Consider the following 20053-nt stretch of genomic DNA (forward strand, 5'->3'; position numbering starts at 1 on the left):
GGAAAAATACCCCCAGAAGATACTGGTATTTCTCACAAAAATTAGTACTCCATAGTGGTAGAGGTACAATATATCATATAACTTCTATAGTTTACTTTCGAAAGGCTAAAATAGCATTATATAGTCTCTTTAAATCAGTACTAAGTAACTAATGCCCCTAGAGGTCATAAGCGCCACTGCAGGTGTCGTAGTGTGTTGCGGTTTTTCACTCATTAATTATTCGTGAGATTGAATACTATGCTGACAGAAAAGACAAAGGGAGAGAGGGATATTGTACATCCAATTACACAATTGAGATCTTTTTTTTCACTCAAACTTGGCTGTAAATACTGTTTAAGTGGCGCTAGCCCGCAGTTAGCTTTGCCCGTTAGCCTGCTAGCTTCTTCTTCGTGAGTCCATTAGTGTGTATTGTGTTTTCTGGCCAGAGACACCAAGGGGAGATGAAAGACCCCTCAATCATCCCATTAACACTTGTATTATCCCCAGAGGGACTACGAAAAGGATTTAATAAGGTAAACAAGTTACTTAGTTAGACTCAACCTCTGTATAGGAGGTACACTGCATTGTCCTTGTAATGTGATCAAACTATTAACCTAAGAGATGGCTCAAGCGTGATTGACAAAGCGTCTGTCTCCCTGGCACCCACCTCCTCATGATGCCAATGACTTCCTTCCTGTGATAAACATTTGTCTTCAGAACAGCAACAGCATTTGCCCTGTTCACTTTCCTCTTTACAGTTAGTGCTGATAACATGATAAACTGCAGATCAACAGCAGGCGTGTTTGCATGAATACAGAAAGCTGCTCAGATTGATAGTGTGGCATGACTCAGATCTGTCATTTGCTTCAAACGGGAAAGAAAAGCTCTCACCTATGGTCATGAGATTTGGGTAATGACCGAAAGGACAAGATCGCGAATACAAGCGGCCGAAATGAGTTTCCTTCGCAAGGTGGCTGGGCGCACCCTTCGAGATCGGGGGAGGAGCTCAGTTACCCGAGAGGAGCTCGGAGTACAGTTGCTGCTCCTTCACGTCGAAAGGAGCAGCTGAGGTGGCTAGGGCATCTGTTCCGGATGCCTCCTGGTCGCCTCCCGCGGGAGGTGTTCCAGGCATGTCTTAGTGGGACAAGGCCTCGTGGAAGGCCCAGGACACGCTGGTGGGACTATGTCTCCAAGCTGGCCTGGTGTCGCCTCGGGGTCCCCCCAGAACAGCTGGAGGAGGTGTGTGTGGATCGGGAAGTTTGGGCATCTCTGCTGAGACTGCTGCCCCCGCGACCCGGCCCCGGATAAAGCGGAAGAAAATGGATGGATGGATGGATGGATGGGAAAGAAAAGCTCTATTCATTTAATTTGATCTGAGTTAAAGCATGACATGCAAGGATGAATTACTGAGACACATGGGCCAGGGCTGGTCAGGATTTTACCTTTAGATATAAGCCCCTGCATGTTTTTCCTGAGAATATACAAAGTCACGGTTTCAGTGAGTCCCGAAATGTTGTTTGAGAAACACTATTTTGGATGTTTTTGACTGTTGACACGTCATGCAGCCCTGGGCTTCTCCAGTGCACATTGATTAGTGTGTTCTAAACCGTGACTCACTTAAAGAGTGCTCCGCTCTCCAACTCCACAGCCTAATGCGTGCAATTACATTACTGAAAAGGAAAATGAACTGATCACGACCTCAGTGACTAAGGAGTCTATCAATCCACATATCAAATCTGCTTTGGGAAAAGAATATACCTTGGCAGGGCTAGGAGTTGTGTTATTTTGCCTGTAGTGTCTTGGCACATATGGAAAGCAAAGCCAGCCGTAGGGAACCGACTTTATTTTGAAGAAACTGAACAAAAACTGAAAAACGCTATTGTCTCTTAGGAGCTTATGAATGATTAACAACTCTAAAAACATACCTGAGGCTATCTTCAAAATTGTAGCGTCAGTAACAAAAGCTTTTCTCAGCTTGTCTCCAAAATGCTGCACCTATATCCTCAGAACACATGTTGAGCCATATCTAGCTCCAGGTCAATACCAAGCCATGACCCACAGCTATAGCTGACAGCTATCTATTAATACAAACTTGAGAATTGACGAAGCCTCTTTGGATGAGAAGGGGAATGTCTTCAACCTAAAACAAGTTCGGATTCAATTTTGAAACCTTTTGATGTCAGCTGCCTTGATGATTTGGCTATTCACAAACCTCCTTTTGAGACTGAAAAATAAATCAAACCTTCAAGTTAAGAGTTTCTGTCAAATGGCTGATAGAGCTTTGTACAGATGCACAAAAATAATATCGGCTAAGAAAATAATATCGGCTGTAGTGTACATTCAGTACTTCCCGCTTACATCATTTCCGGTGGGGATTTGATTAGGCTTGTTCAAATAAATGATATGTTTACATCATGCGTCATCCTGTCAGTGATTTCCTACCAAGAACTCGCTGTTCACCACAAGAAAAATATATGTTTACTCAAATGAGTCTAAGCTATTCCTCATCGGAAATGAATAGGGTAGCGGAAAAAGCCAATTCCACGTCATTAGCTTTCCAACAACACCCAGTGCTACACCAAGACTAAATCGTCACTAAACTCATTGAAATCAGGACAAAATGAATGACTAAATGGTTGTAAATGTAATGTATAAACTGGGCCCAACTGAGAACAGAAATAAACAGATATTTTGTGTTTTATTAACAAAAGATAAAGACAAACCTGAAAAAGTGAGAAGTATCAGAAACACTGATTGAAGAGTCAGCTGGACATGGGAATATCCAAAGGAACTGCCTCGTACAAAATTATGAGTTATGACTTGTGTGTCCACGTCTGTCATTCCGGAAGCCTTTATTTCCCCAAGATGCCACTTATGATGAATGTTGTTTTTATATCACGGCACTTGCGTCTATTGAACGTTGCCAAGGTTCTTTTTTTCCCCTCATTTCAAAAGCTTTTCAACAGTTTCTGAAGCGAGACGCCCAGAGACAAATAACCGGAGGCTGTGAGAAGTTCGACGACCTTCAGGAGAAAACAAACTTAACAACGTGTGTTTTTCTTTCGTGAGCGCTGGTTTGGCGAATCAGCTTCACTTCGCCGATGTATTGTTTGGGATTTAGTACCGACGACTTGATGCAGAGACTGAGACAAGACTGAACAAGGCAACCTCTTAACCCCCACCTGAACCGAGCACATTTTCTCCCATTTGACTTTACCCAAAAGGGTAAAGCTTCTTGAAAAAAGTGTCAAAATAGCAACGAAAGTAACAAGAAAACAAGGATGAAAACGTAACAAAAACGCAAAAGAAAAGCGGCAAAAATGTGACATAAACATAATTTATAAGCCAAAAAAGAGCCATAAAAAAGCAACCAGAGTGACAAAAAACAAAACTAAAAAGTGACAGAAACACAGCAAAAAAGTGACCAAAAAAAAACAGTGAAAAAGAACAAAAAAGTGACGACAACATGGCAACAAGATCAGTTGAGTTTAGTTTTGTTCTCTCCGGTGTAGAAGCTTCTGCAGTAGATTTGGGTACAGCTGAACAGGAGAAAGGCCAATGTAATGCCTCATTTGAAAGCTAAGACCTACACAATGAATCTCAGATTTTTCTTGCGTTGTTGTCGACTGTTTTGTAGTATTTTGTTGCTTTATTGTTGCTCTTTTGATGCTCTTTTTTTCCTGCGTCTTCATCCTCATTTACATCTCGTTTGTCGCCATTTTGACGCTCTTTTTCAAGAAGCTTTTAGATTCGAGTAAAGTCAAACAGGAGAAAATCCACTCAGTTAAGGTGGGAGGTAAGAGGTTAATGCTCCAGCTGTAGCATTTTAGCAACAGGCTGCCATAGCTGCTGTTAAACCACATCTGCTCGTGTCGCCCTCGGAGCACGAGACCTCTCTCTCTTCTGCTCGGAGCCGGTCCCAAGCACCATCTCGCCCTACAGCTGTGAGCGCTGAGACTAGCAGCCCAAATGTGAGGGACCACAGGCTTTCAAAGTGCACAGCAGGGTAATAACTAGCACGAAACGCCAGGAGTGAAAAGCAGTTAGCGGGTGTAAAACATCTGTTTGGTTCCAGAGTTTGATTTTAAATTTCTAACAATTTTAGCATGCATTAATAAGCACGTGAATCAGTTTCATAGGGCAAGAGGACTGAATTCTACGTCATATATTTTGAATAGTATTTTGAATAATCTTTTTTCTTGTTGTTCTGAGCTACTTGTCCGACTCTTTGCAGCCAAAGCCCCACAGCTGGAACCATCAGACGGGTCCATCGCTGAAATGTGAGAGACCACAGGCTTTCACAGTGCACGCAGAGAATCCTTTCACGCCAAGACTCGAGCGGTAAAATGCAGCCAGCAGCAGCAGCAGCAGCAGCGGCAAAATAATCTGGTGCCACTGATGCGCCATTTTCTATGTTCAGATAAAAGGCATCTGGCAAATGCACCAAGCTTTACTGTCACATTTAATTGGACCAACAATATAGGAACAGAACCATGAGTCAAAACTTTTGAATGCTATTGAGGAGCAAATCACGAAGCAAAGGTTCTGCAACTCCAAAGATACCACTAACCCTTTAATCTGCACTTTTATCTGACTGTCTTTCAAAAGTCATATCAGCCAAAATAACACCACAAACACACATACTTAGAATTAAAACTTAGAATGTACTTTTTTAATCATCATATTTAAATTGCAATGTACAATCTGGCATCAAAAGTGATTGGATTCCTTGTATCTGGCAAACGGAGGTGGCAAATCAAATTCTAGCGTCTTTTCTTTTTTTTCCTCTTTGTTTTTCCTGTCATTCCCGTTGATTACTTTACTGCACAGTTGGTTGCCCCACCCCGCCCTTTTTTTCCACCCCCAACTCCATATCCGTACCCTTTGCCTCTCTGAAGACATTTGATTTGAAACACCATATGCTTATGGTCTGCGGTGAACTCCCATCTACTCCTCTGAACCTCTGCTCCGGGTTGGCGTACTCTTTAGTCCTCTCATTCCTCTAATTCTGCGCTTGTCATCTCTGGTTCAGCGCCCCACTAAATCTAACAGAAACTCACTGCTTGACCTTCCCTTGACATTGATACACACACACACTCTGTCTCTCCTCAGCTCTGTCCTTGTTGTTAATCTCACGCGGCCCGTTTTATTCCAGTATTTTATCAGCACTGGTGTTGGCCATTGATAGCTTTGACCTTCTGATTTACTAGCGGAAAAAGACAATACGCACCGGGAAAACCATTCATTATAGGATCGCTGTTGTCGTCTTTTTGGAGAAAAATGCCCTGCCAGTTGTCATCTCCAGAGAATTTCAGAAGCGATTTAAGACCCTGTTAAAGCCCTTACAGATAAAACTGAAACGCTTGGCGTAGATTGCAAATTGCATTGTTGCGTGTATATGATATACATGTATACATTAGGGCTGTCAAGGTATGAAAATTTTACCTCACGGTTATTGTGACCAAAATTATATATATTTTCGGTATTATCGCGGTATTTTTTTTAAATGTGTGTTAATATGTTCAGAAAGCATTGATAGTCCTACACAAACTGAAATCGTTTCAAAAAAGTTTAACAGTGCTTGTTACATTAAAAAAAATACAAACCTTTTCACATCAAAGTAAAGGAACTATAACGATGTGTCGCTGATCGTTTCGAGGGTGTTACATACTATTTATAGCGTCAGAAACAAAGATAAACCGTCTATATCAGGAAAATTGTTGTTGTCCTTCCAGTGAGCTTTCGCTTTGCAGATTTGGGAAAATGCCATCATTATTAAATTCATAAAACTGCGGCGAGAGTGAATCTATTGCAATCTGCCACCGGGAGGCCCGTAACGCATTGTGCCATTGTACGGAGGTATCCGCGACATTTATGTACTGGCGGTGGCGCTGCAGCCGCACTATGAGGCGACTCGTTACATTCTCCCTCAGTCCCACATCAGCATTTCAGCTAAAGCGCTAACGTTAACTTACTGCTATAGAGCTGTGGGAGACGGTCACGCAGGTGAATCAGAGGTTCGAAGTATTGCTGCATTTGGAGCCACTTTTTCCTGCACGCTCCGCAAACTGAACTCTGAAGGCTGATAGATCCTGCGCGCTGTCGTGTCGGACATGATTCCAGCTTCGAGAAAGTTTTGTTTGGGTTGCAAACAACAAAGTGCGCATGCGCGGAAACTGCAGCAGATGAGACGATGGCTGGTGAGGCTCACCGTGCCTACACCGCGGGTGCGGTTATTCACCGAGATAATAATAAAAACACAAAACAAGAAGGTAATTTTCACCGTCAAAATTTTTACCGGGGTTTACCGCTACACCGGTTACCGTGACATCCCTAGTATACATACATATATATATATGATTTCAAAAGCCAGTTGTTTTACCCCATTGTCATCCTGCACCTTGTTGCTTTTGCCGGGAAGAAATCTATGTGCACTTCTTACTTGTTTTCTTTTTACTTGGCTGGTAGATCATTTGACCAGGGATGCACCGATCCAATACTGGTATGGGATATCGGAGCTGTTACTGGAAAAACTATGATATCGGGTATCGGCTACAAATATCTGATACTGAACAGATACCTGTTTTGGCTCATATAAACACAACTTTTACCATCTAAATCTCAGTGAATATGGACAGTTTCATTTTTTTATCGCGGCTAGCAACAGCATGCTAAAGCTAGTGGCAGCATGCTAATGCTAACGTCATCTAAGGCTGGGACAGAGACTATGATTGGATCACATTAAGTTTATTTAATTCCTATTCTTATGGCCGACGTACGTATAACGGATCGTGGAAGTAACGTACTCGGTGTAAATGGGGCGTAATAGAGTTCGGGAAAATCCACAGTTACCATGGAGATCTGCCATGTTTGCAGCTGTTAGCATACATTTTCCATAGACTAACATAAGCTAAGAACACTGTAAAAAGTGTTTGTTTGTTTGTTTGTTTGTTTTGTTTTGTTTGTATACTTTATTGTCCCCGTAGGGAAATTTGTGGAGACAACTGCTGAGTTACTGCTGGTAAATACATCTAACTCATTGGGGTCCAATGTTTTTTGTGAACGATAACTCCATTAGTTTATAATTGCTGCTAATCCCGTGATGCTTAGCGATGTGACATCACATTCTTGAACTATATGGAATAAAATCAGCCACTGCTGCAGTTGCCAAGTGTTAAGAATTTGAGTTTATGAGATCCTGTTAAAGAATCTGATCTAACATATTATGTTATGTTGTAATGATCAGATCAATTTATGTGGTCATATTAATGTAACCATAAGCCTGTCATATACTCAAGGATATTTAGTGTAGAAAAGTCCAGTCATTCTTGTTTCATTCCATTCCACTTTATTAATAGATAGCCTGTTGATCTGTAACATCTCGTTTGTAAGAGGTGATTATTGACAATAGAGAAAAGAGGACCATTCATTTTCACTCACAGCAGCTACTTTTAAAGCAGTACTAAGTAACTCTTCCCCCTAGAGGCCATAAGCGCAACTGCAGGTGTAGTAGCAAGTTACGATTTTTTAATGTATTAATTGTCTTGGAGAGTAAATACTACGCTGACAGGAAATGCGAAGGGACAGAGGGTTACTGTGCATCCAATTATACAATAGAAATATTTTTTTTCACTCAAACTTGGCTGTAAATACTGTTTAAAGTGGCGTTAGCCCGCAGTTAGCTTTGCCCGTTAGCATGCTAGCTTCTTCTTCGTGATTACATTAGTGTGTATTGCTTTCTCCGCACCGGGGGCAGTCAAGTTGCAAACATGGTTTTCTGGCCAGAGACACCAGGGGGAGATGAAAGACCCTCCAATCATCCCATAAACACTTGTATTACCCCCACAGGGACTACGGAAAGGATTTATTAAGGTAAATAAGTTACTTAGCACTGCTTTAAGAAAGTCTCTTAGAAAACAGCCGAACCCCTGAGATTAGATGCTGTGTTTTCAAGATCATTCTTTGGGCCTTTTATGAATAGTTCACGAAGTGCAGAGTACAATGGTTAACTGCTTTCTCTGCTAAATGCGTTCTTTGATGTTTGGTGCGAGTGGACGGCATGCAATAGTTTCATTTTGAGGCAGAATAAGAAGTGTTCAGTTGGCCTCCCCTGCAAAAAGATATACTGAAATCTCTGGCACTTTTTATAATTACATCTGATACCAAATAATGCTAGCATATTGCAACATCAATACCACTTTACATGAACACTTTGGGAAATTTGCAAACTAAACAAACAGCTTCCATTCGACCCTGAACAGAATACAGTCCGCTCTACATTGCAGCACTCTCGGCAGTTTATGAAGAATACAATATATAACAAATTCTTGACAACAAATCAGTACATACCAGGGTCTGACTTGGAAAAGGTGTCCACATCCAAGAGGCTTCTGTGGAAAAAGCAACAACAAAAATGGAGATTAGATTCTCTGAGGCTCTACTGTATTTTATTTCAAGACAATGTATTAATATATTCATTCATTTCCATTCCCAAAAATACTTTTTATCCCCAGGTTTTTTTTTTTTTTTTCCTGAACACATTCTGAAAGTTCCAGCTAAGCCTCCAAGTTCTGCCACATTTAAATAAAGCTTTCTTGCGCTGTAACGGACCAGAAGACAGCCACAAAAAGACTAATAGGGGGAAGAAAATCACACAAACACACACACAATGGAGAATGGAGTTTGAAATCTAACAAAATGTCCACTAGAAGGTCAAAGTTTAGAGGTACAATTTACGCTTTATTTTTGTCATTTGTTTCTCAGCAGACGATATAGTATATTTATAGCCTTTACCAACATTGTTAGACTATTACAATTATTATTTTCGACCGTTTATTTCATTAGGCTAATTTGTTGTGCTGAATGCATAGGCGGGTTTTTGATTCGTCTTAGAACAGAAGCGATGTGTGAAAATGTATGAGGCCAATTTCTGTCACACTCAATTAAAGGTGTTATCTGGCAGAATCACGATTTCATGAATTTGGCACCGTCCTCCGCTCTGTTCATTAGCATGTCCTGTTAACTTTCATTTAAAAAACAGCATTGTATTTCTCATATACGTATCAGAGTATAATGTATCTGTCTGCCCCATGACCTGCTGCATGACCTCTGTAACGCTGTCTGTAGAGTAGCTATATGGTTCATGTGTCTATGGAGCTCTATCTTTTTATATGAACATTAAACCTCTTAATCCCACAGCAATAACAACAGAGACTGGTCGGAAGCAACTCTCAGTATAGTGCACTCAATGGACACATTTCAACATGCACATGTAGGGTTTAAACCATGGCATTCAAAGAGGAACTGGTTCATCAAGTCTTTTGCTAAAGATGCTACCTAATGGAGAAATCACAAAAGTCTCCCAAAAAAACTCTAGACAGATTGCAGACAGAATTGCGAGTATATTCAATTTGGCGATGCTGCAATGTTGCTTCCTTTTCTCTCAAAGTTAAAGGTGTTTCTGTGGCAAGTGATGGATTTCGTCAGTGCCTGCGGTGCTGGGCTCGCACAGGTGCCGGACATGTCTCTGGAGGGACTTTTGCAGGAGAAACATCCATCCATTATTCAGAAGGAGAAGTGTGCATGCCCCCGCTGCGGGTGACGTGTGGCTGGACCTATCACTGCTCCTTCAACCAAACATCCTGCTGTACCACGTTTATCCATCACACCGGTGTCATGGGTGACTACGGTCGACAAGAAGGGCGTGTGGATGGGTAAACTGAAAATCAATCCTCAGTCAAGATGTTGATAGTTCTAGTAATGTTGTTACTGAGGTCGGTGTGGCCTTTAGTGGACATATGTTGATGGGGATTTCCTATTTTACACGATATTCTATTAATTAAACTCAGTTTGGCATTACTCAATTCTAAAAGCTTCTTGAACAAAGCGTCAAAACGGTGACAAAAGACGAAATTTTGATAATGAAAATGCAACGCAAACATGACAAAAACGATAAATACTGTCTAGATACAGACGGCATCTCTGGAATGACCCATTATAGTCTGGTTTGAAAACAGTTAGGCTAATCCTTCATGCTAGCATCGTGCTAATGCTAATGCTAATGCTAGCTAGCACCATTTTTTCGCTTCTACTGAAAAATCTGCTGTGAATAAACATCCATATGGGCCCAATTTAGACTTGATTTTATTTGTATGTGATAAATAAGTTTATATTTTGTCAGAAAATGGCTAAAAAGAGTGAAAAATTGTGTTTCCCAATAGATTCTGTTTTCCCCCTCGGCAATAGGGATGGGCGGATCGATACCAAAGTATCGATATATCGATACCAAACGGCTACTTTTTAAGTATTGATATTGGGCAAAAAGTATCGATACTAATTTGCATATGTGAAAAGAAGGCGGGGCAGCAATTGTCAACCCAAAAGGATGATGTATTTCTTTGTTCTGAGCCAAAACAGTCACAGTTAATGTAGAAAAAAACAACAACAAAAACACAAAAGTCCATCATCAACAACCTGGCTATCAGGAAGCTTAACTCTACCCTCCCTCTGATAACCCCTATTGCGCACATATGCATATGTTTAGTTTGGATGACAGTTTTGAAAACCTTTGCCACAATGGAAAACTCCGGGATGACTGAGACTGTACAATTGCCAGCCAAATAGATGAGGTGTGGAAATATTGACTTGTGTATCACTTTTGTGTCATGGATTCGAGTCCACTGACAATTTATCTTCCAGATTTAACAGCAAAAAGATGCACCCATCCAACGCTTCCTTCATATCATCTGTAATGTTGCACCAGAACAGACAATCCAGTGCAAAAGTTCAGAAGAAAAGATTCTCCCACTCTCCAGACGACTGAAGCCGAGCAGGATAAAGGTTTAGCCCAGAGTCAAGCCAGTGGGTAGGAGAGGTCAAAGTTCACACGTACAGAGAGACAGCCTCTGTGTTATACCTCTGCGTTTTCAAAAACCGTAACGATCCCGGAAGGTATTTTTGACATCAAGCATCGCTCCTCAGGCAGCAATTTTGAAACAACCTCTGTAAGTGGCTTCAGAGCGGAATACAAGATGCATCATATTCGCAGATGAAAAGAATCAGGCTCGGTTCAGTTATGTCATTCTACAATACAGTGGGAGGAAAAAGTATGTGAACGCTTTGGAATTTCTCACATTTCTGCTTAAATTGTCACTACATGTGGTCTGAGCTTCATCAAAATCATAAGAACAGTGTAAACTAATACCACCCAAACATTTACAATTTATCATATTTTTATTGGCCATAATATGTAAACATTCACAGGACAGTGAGGAAAAAGTAAGTGAACGCCCAGAAATCTCGCTGGACTGCAACAGTTTTGTAAAGAGGAATGGTCCAAGATTCATCCTGATCTTTGTGAGCGTCTAATGTGCAAAAGAAGGATCAGCCAGCTATTTAATACAAGGGGATTCCATGCATGTTGTGAATGTCTTAGGTTTTTCTGCAAAATACCTTCATGATCTTGTGAATAAATTCTTCTGTTGATGATAGCACGTGGTCCAGGCCCTGAGGCAACAAAACAGCCCCCAAACCATAATTCTCCAGCACCGTACTTCACAGTGAGCATAGTGTAAAGATGTTGATGTCCTTGTTCCATTTTTCTTCCTCACATGATGTTGTGCGTTCCTCCCAAACTATTCAATTTTGGGTCCACTGAATATTTGTCCAGTATTGCCGTGGAGCATCTTTCGCGAACCAAAGCTGAATAGTTGGGGAGGAACACACTTCGGATCACATTTAGTGACCAATTTAGACAGAAATGTGAGAAATTCCAAAGCGTTCACATACGTTGTCCTCCCACTGTACGTCACTTTACAAATATGTCATTTACCATTTGCCAGAGGGGTTTGAAAATGTATCTTTATTTTATGTGTGATTACTTCATGAGTAGATTTGATTAATAAAGTAAAACATTAACCATTATATTCTTCACGGGCCCCATTTGTCAGGTTCGCTTCACAGTTTCGACTCTGGATTAGAATTGCTTATCATGCCTCAAAAAAGTGCCCGGACATTTCAAACGCCAGTGCAAGTGACAATCCAGAAAAGCAACCTCGGCATACAGAGCACGCACATTTCTGCTTAAGTTCTATGGCACAGCATCAAAGCATAAACAACTGTGGTACGCACTCAGAGAGGTCATGTTGTGTTTTGAGCACAGAATCGGCTGAGAAAGGGGGTCTATTTGATGTCCTCCTATGGGCATATAGTTCCTGTAATCTCCATTTGAAAACATAATAGTACTGGATTGGAAAGGTACCATTAACAAGTAGGCCAATTATACAGTCTGTAAAGGATTCTCCACTCCAAGCCAAACGCAGTCTGTAATGAGTAAATAGGTGATCATTCTGATGTATTATTATCATGACTTATCTGAAATGATCCAAATGTGCCTTTTGTCCTGCCGTAGTTTTATAATGGACACATCGAGATTGAAACGCGTGCGTACTTTTATATTTCCTTCACCCAACCGTCGTGTAACCATTAATTGTGATAATCAATTAATCTGTCTGTGACGTCAAGCAATTCTTCTCCGCCCGGGTCACAGTTGCGCAGCACCAACAACAACCCACAAACTCAGCCCAAACTCTTTAAAAACGCGACCCCAATTAAAGCTACATTCCGAATGGATTGACTTTACTTTCCAGGGATGTCTCGCCCCGCTTCTCTACTTCGATATCCTCCGCTTTCGTGCCACAGAAGACAAATTGGTGTGTGTTGTTAGCCTAATTGATAAAAGGACAATTCTTCTCACACACTGTCACAAACTCAGCCCGAGCCGAAACTGGAACGCCCTGCCAAGCCAAATGCACTTTTACGCACTTACCGGCACGACACTGTAACTTCTATCTTAGTTGCGGGGACTCTGGTGTTGAGAGGATCAAATTCCCCTATTGAAGCCATCATCTCGACCCACGGAGCGCGCAGACCATCCACGGACAAAACGGACTTATAACAGCGAGCAAAGCGGCGAGGAGAGTGAGCGGTGATGCGCAGATGTTGGCGGTGTTTAGCGGCCGGCGATGCGCGCTCGCTGTAGATCCATTCACGGTGTGCTGCTGCTGCTGCTGGTGGTGGTGGTGGTGGAGGTGGTGGAGGAGGAGGGAGCGGCCGAGATACACGTAAAGAGGTGGAGAGAAAGTTGTGATTTAAAGTTCATTCATCACCGCGCGCCCCTGATGTTCGCCCGAGGAGGAGGTGGTGGTGGTGGTGGAGGAAGAAAAGCAAGCCACTGGGAGACGCCTCCAGTACGCGCGCACACAGACGCACGCAGAGGTGGCTTTCTTCTTTATTCAAGCGAAAAGGTTCGGCTTTGATATCGGGCAGGTTTTCACGGGTAGAAGTAGTTTTGACAAGAAGACGTACAGATGCGCACGTTATTTTGTGTTTACTTTGATGGATTATGATCATTTCCTTTTTTTGTCAAATTAAGTCAGTCTTTGAATAAGTAAATGTACTTATTAGAATATAAACCATAACATTCCCTTTAAGTATAGCCCTAAATTAAAACAGTGGCATCCCCACATTGTGTTGGTGAGCAAGCCATTTGATTCACATTTCCCTGTCTCCTTAAAGTGATTTTTGTTCATTTAGATTTCATTTCGAACACATCAGCCTTGAAAAGACTAAAGACAAAAAGAAGAATTCATTTGCAGTGCAACGTCAACATAAATAGCAGCAGAGCAAAATAACTCGAGCATAATGTTGATTAAGACATGTTCTTTATTTGCTTCCAAAAGAATGGTTCTCAACTTGTGTTTTGGGACACAAAAATGGCTAAAATTGCGGAATGAGCTTCAGTGATGTGAACCAGTTTTAATGGAAAAAAACAAAAAACAAAAAAACAACAACACTTGCCTAAAAAGACAGGCATTGTGATTTCAGCTTTTAGGATATGCAGTGCTTAAATCTGGTCTGGTGTGGAATACAGTATTTAACATTAATTCATGAACATATTCCTTAGAGTCACAGCTTGTTTGCATCGTGGTGTGATAATGGGTCCACACCACTGCTGTACAAACCAGACCCAAAGTAAAACTGTGCCAGTGGCTTTGTATTATTATAACAAATAATGAGGAAAAACACAATATTTTTCATAAAACAACATGTAATACCCATGGATGCATTATGCAATATTATCTCGAAGCGCCCCCTTAGACCTTTCTCATTTTGCTCAGTGGCAAATCTTTGGTACTGCAGCTGAAAATCCTTTTAGGCCAGGGATGTCGAACTCATTTGGTTTGTGGGCCGAAATCCAGCTTCCTCAGTGCAGAAAAATACTTTTGAGAAAACATTTTTCCAATAAATGAATATTAAGCTGTGATTTTAACATAGAGCTGATTTGGTCAAAGGCCTGAAAGGACTAATAAATAATAATAACAGCTTGCACTTGTATTGTGCTTTAAATGGTAAATAAATGGTCACATTTAGGCTATATAGTGCCTTTCTACTAGCTTTAGGCTCTCAAAGCGCTTTACATCAACCAGTCACCCATTCACTCTCATTCATAAAAAAGTGTACGCAGACACTGGAGGTGGGTGAAGTGTCTTGCCCAAGGGACACAACGATATTCTAACCACCGATCCTCCGATCACAAGACGACCCGCTCTGCTCTGCGCCACCGTCGGCCCAAGCCTGTGTCACAGAAGTTCTCAAAGTACATCATACTTACGTCATTATGCTGTAGTCATAATTCATTCACTCCACACTCTGTGTTGTAGCCACAGCGCCCTGGGGCAGACTGACCATTTACCACTTGGCTATAATGTTTTGTTTATATCCTATCTCATACTATGTCAGTGCCCTCTGCTGGACATGTGTGGCATTCTTTCTTTTTTTAAAAAATTTAAACTGCTCTCTAGTGGCTGGAATGAGCAAACTGTTTTTTTTTTTCTTCTTAAAAATGCATTACTCTGCACAGGAATGTGCTAGAGACTTTTTTCCCTTTTACATACTCAGGAATCTATGCTCTACACAATGAAATACAGAAAAAGTCACATTTTACCCTCAATAGTGATTCTGTACAGCTTGAAATATTCAACATAGGTTCACATGCTAAATACTTCAATGTTCGGCACATCAATCAATTTGCAAGCTAACGTTAAATTGCATAAATGAAGAATCTGAATGTGCCAAACCTTATGCAGCCTTTTAATACTCCTGACCTCCTATGCATTGATCTGTACCCCTCTCCGACATTAGTTCCACATCAGAGGGGAGGCAGTGTGGGCGGACTGCTGTTGTCTGGGCTCTGGACAAATCAGTAGTGGATCCGTCCTTAATAAATAATACATACCTGTTCCAAAAAGCCTGTTTGAGCCTGACCTTTCTTGTTCAGAACAAACCGTCATGGTGTTACAGATGAAAGTGCAACGTCTTGTTTTCTCGTTCCAAACACATCACAAAGTTACTTTTACTTTAATGCAAATACTTGGATAAAACACTGGAAATACTGGAATAAATCATTATTTTAAATATTATGTTTTTACTATAAGGGGTGTTTGGCTCCCACAAGTTTCATTCCAATCCAATCACAGATGCTTTAAAAATGCTCAGGGTGAACTTTAAACACTTCTCTCACGTCTAAATGACAGTTGTTCCATGTGCTGATGCCCTGTAAATCACGGCCTTTAGAATTTGTAGATACCCAGACTATTATGTCCTTTGATACATAGCCGAGTGCAGGGGGATATTAGTTTGGTTAAAATATGCTGCCACAACGCCACCCAGTAAAATAACTTTTGCAATGGTCGCAGGTTTGTTTCAAGGCCGGGCAAATGCAAATTATGTACAAAAGATGGAGACTGTTTTATTCAATTAGGTTTTAGGTCACTTCTTATGAAAAGTCCACTCCATTTACTTACATCGGAGCAGCAGTGCCTTCAACACAACAGGACACAACTTGAAATAACAGGAATGGGGGGCATGATGGTGCTGCCAGGACCCAGGAAGCGAAATGAAGTATGACACCTTACGAGCCCGCAGACCCTTGACCTTCGACTATGTCCAGCTATACGACAGCACTCAGACTGGCATCAGCGCTGTCTGAACAGTAGGAACGTAGAAATGCACCCACATTGACACTAACTAAGCAGGATGTGCTGCTCGCCAAGCTGAGTCCGACAGCAGAAAAATCTGTTTTCATTGCGCACTCCCTGATTCCCATTGGCTAATTGCAGGGACTCCTTAGTCCACCTTACTACATATAGAATAGGATAGAGTACAGTCTGACTGGTCATCCAAGGAGTTTTCCATATTGGCTCCAAGTGAAGGGTCAAAATGGTTACACTTATATAGAGCTCCTCAACCTACATTAGGCACTCAGAGTGCTATACACTTCAGCAGTACATTCCCTTCTAAAAGCCACTATCCACACCTTTGACAGCGGTGAGGTCAGAATTTAAGCGAGAGAAAAAAGATGCTTTGAGCAAGAAGTGACAGAAGCTATTATTGTGAAAAAAGAGAACGTTTCACTGAAGAGAAGGTGTAAATTGCCCCTAACCTTCTCCAACCCAAACAACATGGACATGTTCAGGCCAATGTTCCCAAAAGCCTGAGACACAACTCAGGTTGAGACAGTTGTAAACATCCCAGTCCAGATGACTACCTGTAATATTCAAGAATTACATGTTGTGTGATTTTTTTTTAATTGTTTTCATCTGAATAATTTGATTATATCCATACTAGAAGTTTTTAAATTACAATTTTAAATTCAGTTTAGTTGTGATACTTACCATTTTTGATTCAGTGTTAAACACATTTCAAGAGATAAGTTTTCGCTTTAACTTGAAATTATTATCAGTGCCATTATTTTTATTTGACCATTTACATTGCCACAACAAATCCTCAAAACGCTCTTTCACTTTCACATTAGCATGAGGACAGTGCTGTTTAATTCAATTTGTATTTGATCATAAAGAAAATGCCCCTTTGTCAACATCCAGGGCCACACGTGTCAAGCTTTAATAAACGTGCAGTGTTCTCAAAACACCAAAAGTAGGCCATAGCGTTTATAATTTATGGCTAACTGTGAAATGGAGTGCGCTTTCCTGAAATCTCCTTCAATAAAAACACAAATGAATGAAAAAATCTGTGTTATATTGTATTTTATTCAGAAATCTCTCATGCATAATCTATTGATTTCCTCTTCGTTTTGAAAGGTTTTGGGCCACACAAAAAAGAAACACCGCTTTTCATCTTGAGTTTGTCATATCCTGTTCTGAAAGTTGAAAGAGAAAATGACGTTTGTTTTTTTTATTTATTTATTCACTAGACTTCTTTATCTATCAACGTGTGAAGTGGTGCTTCTTAATCTCCGCTTCACTTCGCTGGAGCAGAGAATAACCTGATGGTCAATTAGTCAAACAGAAGCTAGTGGAATGAGATGTGGGTCTGTTTTAATTATCAAATGTTCTCCCGTTCCTCTTTTTATCGGAGCTATGGACCGCTTTATAGCATTAAAGATCATATTTAATTTCTTTTGGAGAATGTACAGTATATAGCTGCTGAGCAAGATAGGCTACTGTAAAATGTAAAGCAAGGTGAGTTATCCATAACACACATTTATTAACATCTACATTTAGCCATGCATTTGTAAAATGCTATCAATACAATTTGAAGTTGTTACTGTAAGCTCTATCTCAAGCTGGCGTCTGTATTGGGTTGAGCATTGAGGATGCTTCACCTCTCACTTCAGCAGGCTTTGTCAGCAACTCATGACATTTTATTGAGAGAAGGGTTCTTTGTGTTTTTGCCACCAGCATTACTTTAATATTTGGGGAGTAACTGAATTGATGATTTAGATTACTTTAGTAGTTACTCTTTCCTTTGAGATTATTTAGAATACAGTTACTGTCCTAAAATCAAAGGAATATATCTCAGGACTCAATCATTACATTTTAGCTTATATTGCACAACATTATTAAGAAAAAACTTTTAATGATGACTTGTTTTTCCTCCTCAAATGAAACATAGATTTAAAAAGCCACAGTTCAAACAAACATAAACAAACCATGCACATGTAGATGCATTTACCAAGAGAGTGGTGTTTCAACAAGCCTACATTTTGGTAATTATAGGCCGTATTTATTCATAAAGGTAATCATCGTGAAAGTATTCCAAGTATTCAAAATACAATACTCTGATTGGACAAAGTCCAACGACTGTGGAGCAGAGAGTAGGGCAGCGGATCGGCAATTCAAATCCCACAGGTGCACACTGTCGTTGTGTCCTTGGGCAAGACACTTTACCCACCTTGCCTCAAGGGTCTGTGTACACTGGTGTATGAAGGAGAGTGTGACTGGGTGACTGGTTCCTTAATGTAAAGCACTTTGAGTGCCTAAAGTATTTACCATTTACAAAGTAACGTAATATGTCACAAATACATTTGAAGGCAAGTATTCTGTATACTGTATCTACTGTAAACACAATCATAAAGTATATTCCCCAACACTGCATGTCAAGTCCATATTAGGAAGACGCGTCAGAGATCATTAAAGTCAACTCGTGTTTAATAAAGGTCACCACTGTCACTCAGTAAGTCATAGCACTTGCATGCAATTATAGAATGTGTTGTTATGTAATTTATCTTTCTTAAGAGTTTCGTGAAAAAAAGAAAAACAAAATACATGCACATAAGAATTCATGACAAGTATAGCAAACTGATGGAACTACTCCCAAAGCACCTTCTATCTGGTATGTAGCTTGCAGTGTTTCTTCAAGGCAAGTAGGTTGGAAAATGTGTGTTTTATGTACAGTATGTTCAGAGGATATGTCATCATGTTGTTGTTATGGTCAGACCTTTCACAGTAAATAGGTCACTGATCACTCAGAACAGACGGATGGGCCTTTGTTTTGGATGCTTTTACTATAGAGTAGGCAAATATACTATCAGGTACACCTCTTTCACATGTGGCAGACACATACTGTAGGACCGCATATCATACATATAAACGAGGGGCTATTTAGATAGGGCTTTCTTTAAAATGGGTGAACCATAGATCAGTGTTTTCTATGTCAACATCTTAAAAAGCTCTGAAATGTCAAAGTAGCATAATGTGCTCCATACGTGGGTAATTTTGAAAACTGATGAGATTTTTTTGGTCATTGGCTTTAAATGTACCTTAACTCGACTGTTCTACTGTGTGTTGGAGCCATGTATATTCTCATATGAACTGTCTATCAGAGCGCCAAATACAAATAAAGGAACCTCGGTCTTAATCAGTAATCAGCACAATATCAGTTGGTGAAGTTGTGAGCTACATGAGTCATGAATTCTACATTTCACCCTTCATTGTTGTTTACTGGCACCCCAGGATAACATTGAAATACACAATTGTTCATGCATATTCATAGTCTCTGGGGGAATATTCATTCTCCAATCCACTCACACATGATGCATGCATATCTATGGTGCGCCTATTCAAAGCCCATTTTATTTTTAGCATTGTGAGGCTCACACCATACATTTATGCATTAAACAAATAGAAAATGTAGTATAATGTAGGATGCCAACAGGGCTTGCATTGCAGCTCTGACAGATTAGTATTATTTATGAAAGTTGGCTAATGTATTGTTTAGCAGATGGCGCTCAGAAACTATCCTCACATAATTCATGTGACTTCTCAGGTGACAGTTTAGCAGATTTTGATGAAGAAGCGCAGAGGCATTTTACACAACTGACAACTCCAACTTCCTCAAAATCATTCATTCTGCTACAATCTGGGAAATAGTAGCATAAAAAAGATCTTGTCGATCTTTGCTGTTGTCTTTTGAAACATGAAGGCTCTTCATTGATTTGAAAGTGCAGAGGCGCTGGGGATTTATGGTCAAACAGCTGTATTCAGTCGCCTCGTTGTTTTTGCTAAATTCTCTGTCACCATGAAACTGATGGAGTTTGGGGCAGAGCCAGATGGGTCCAGCACAGCGTTTCTGGAGAAATGGGCTAAAAAGAGCGTGGCATTGTAATCTGCCGTGGATGGAACACAGTATTTAGGCCCCGTGTGCCTGTGGAGGCTCTCGGCTCCCGCCTGTGCCTGTGCAGTGATTGCCTGAGCCGGGGTTGCCGATCCACTCA

The 20053-nt window shown here is 40.7% G+C and overlaps 1 protein-coding gene across 1 annotated transcript in view; it reads right to left on the bottom strand.

Moving 5' to 3' along the window:
• Positions 1-13123, bottom strand: part of cpne9 (copine family member IX) — a 113863-nt gene extending 100740 nt beyond the window's left edge. The window contains exons 1-2 of the mRNA XM_079557617.1: positions 12806-13123; positions 8329-8369 (exon numbers count right to left, since the gene is read on the bottom strand). Coding sequence (XP_079413743.1) covers positions 8329-8369; positions 12806-12885 — 121 coding nt within the window. The 5' untranslated portion in view covers positions 12886-13123. The remainder of the gene's footprint in view (positions 1-8328; positions 8370-12805) is intronic.
• Positions 13124-20053: the final 6930 nt, after the last annotated feature.

Source organism: Gobius niger (genome assembly GCF_951799975.1).
Source record: "Gobius niger genome assembly, chromosome: 6".
Classification (NCBI taxonomy): Eukaryota; Metazoa; Chordata; class Actinopteri; order Gobiiformes; family Gobiidae; genus Gobius; species Gobius niger.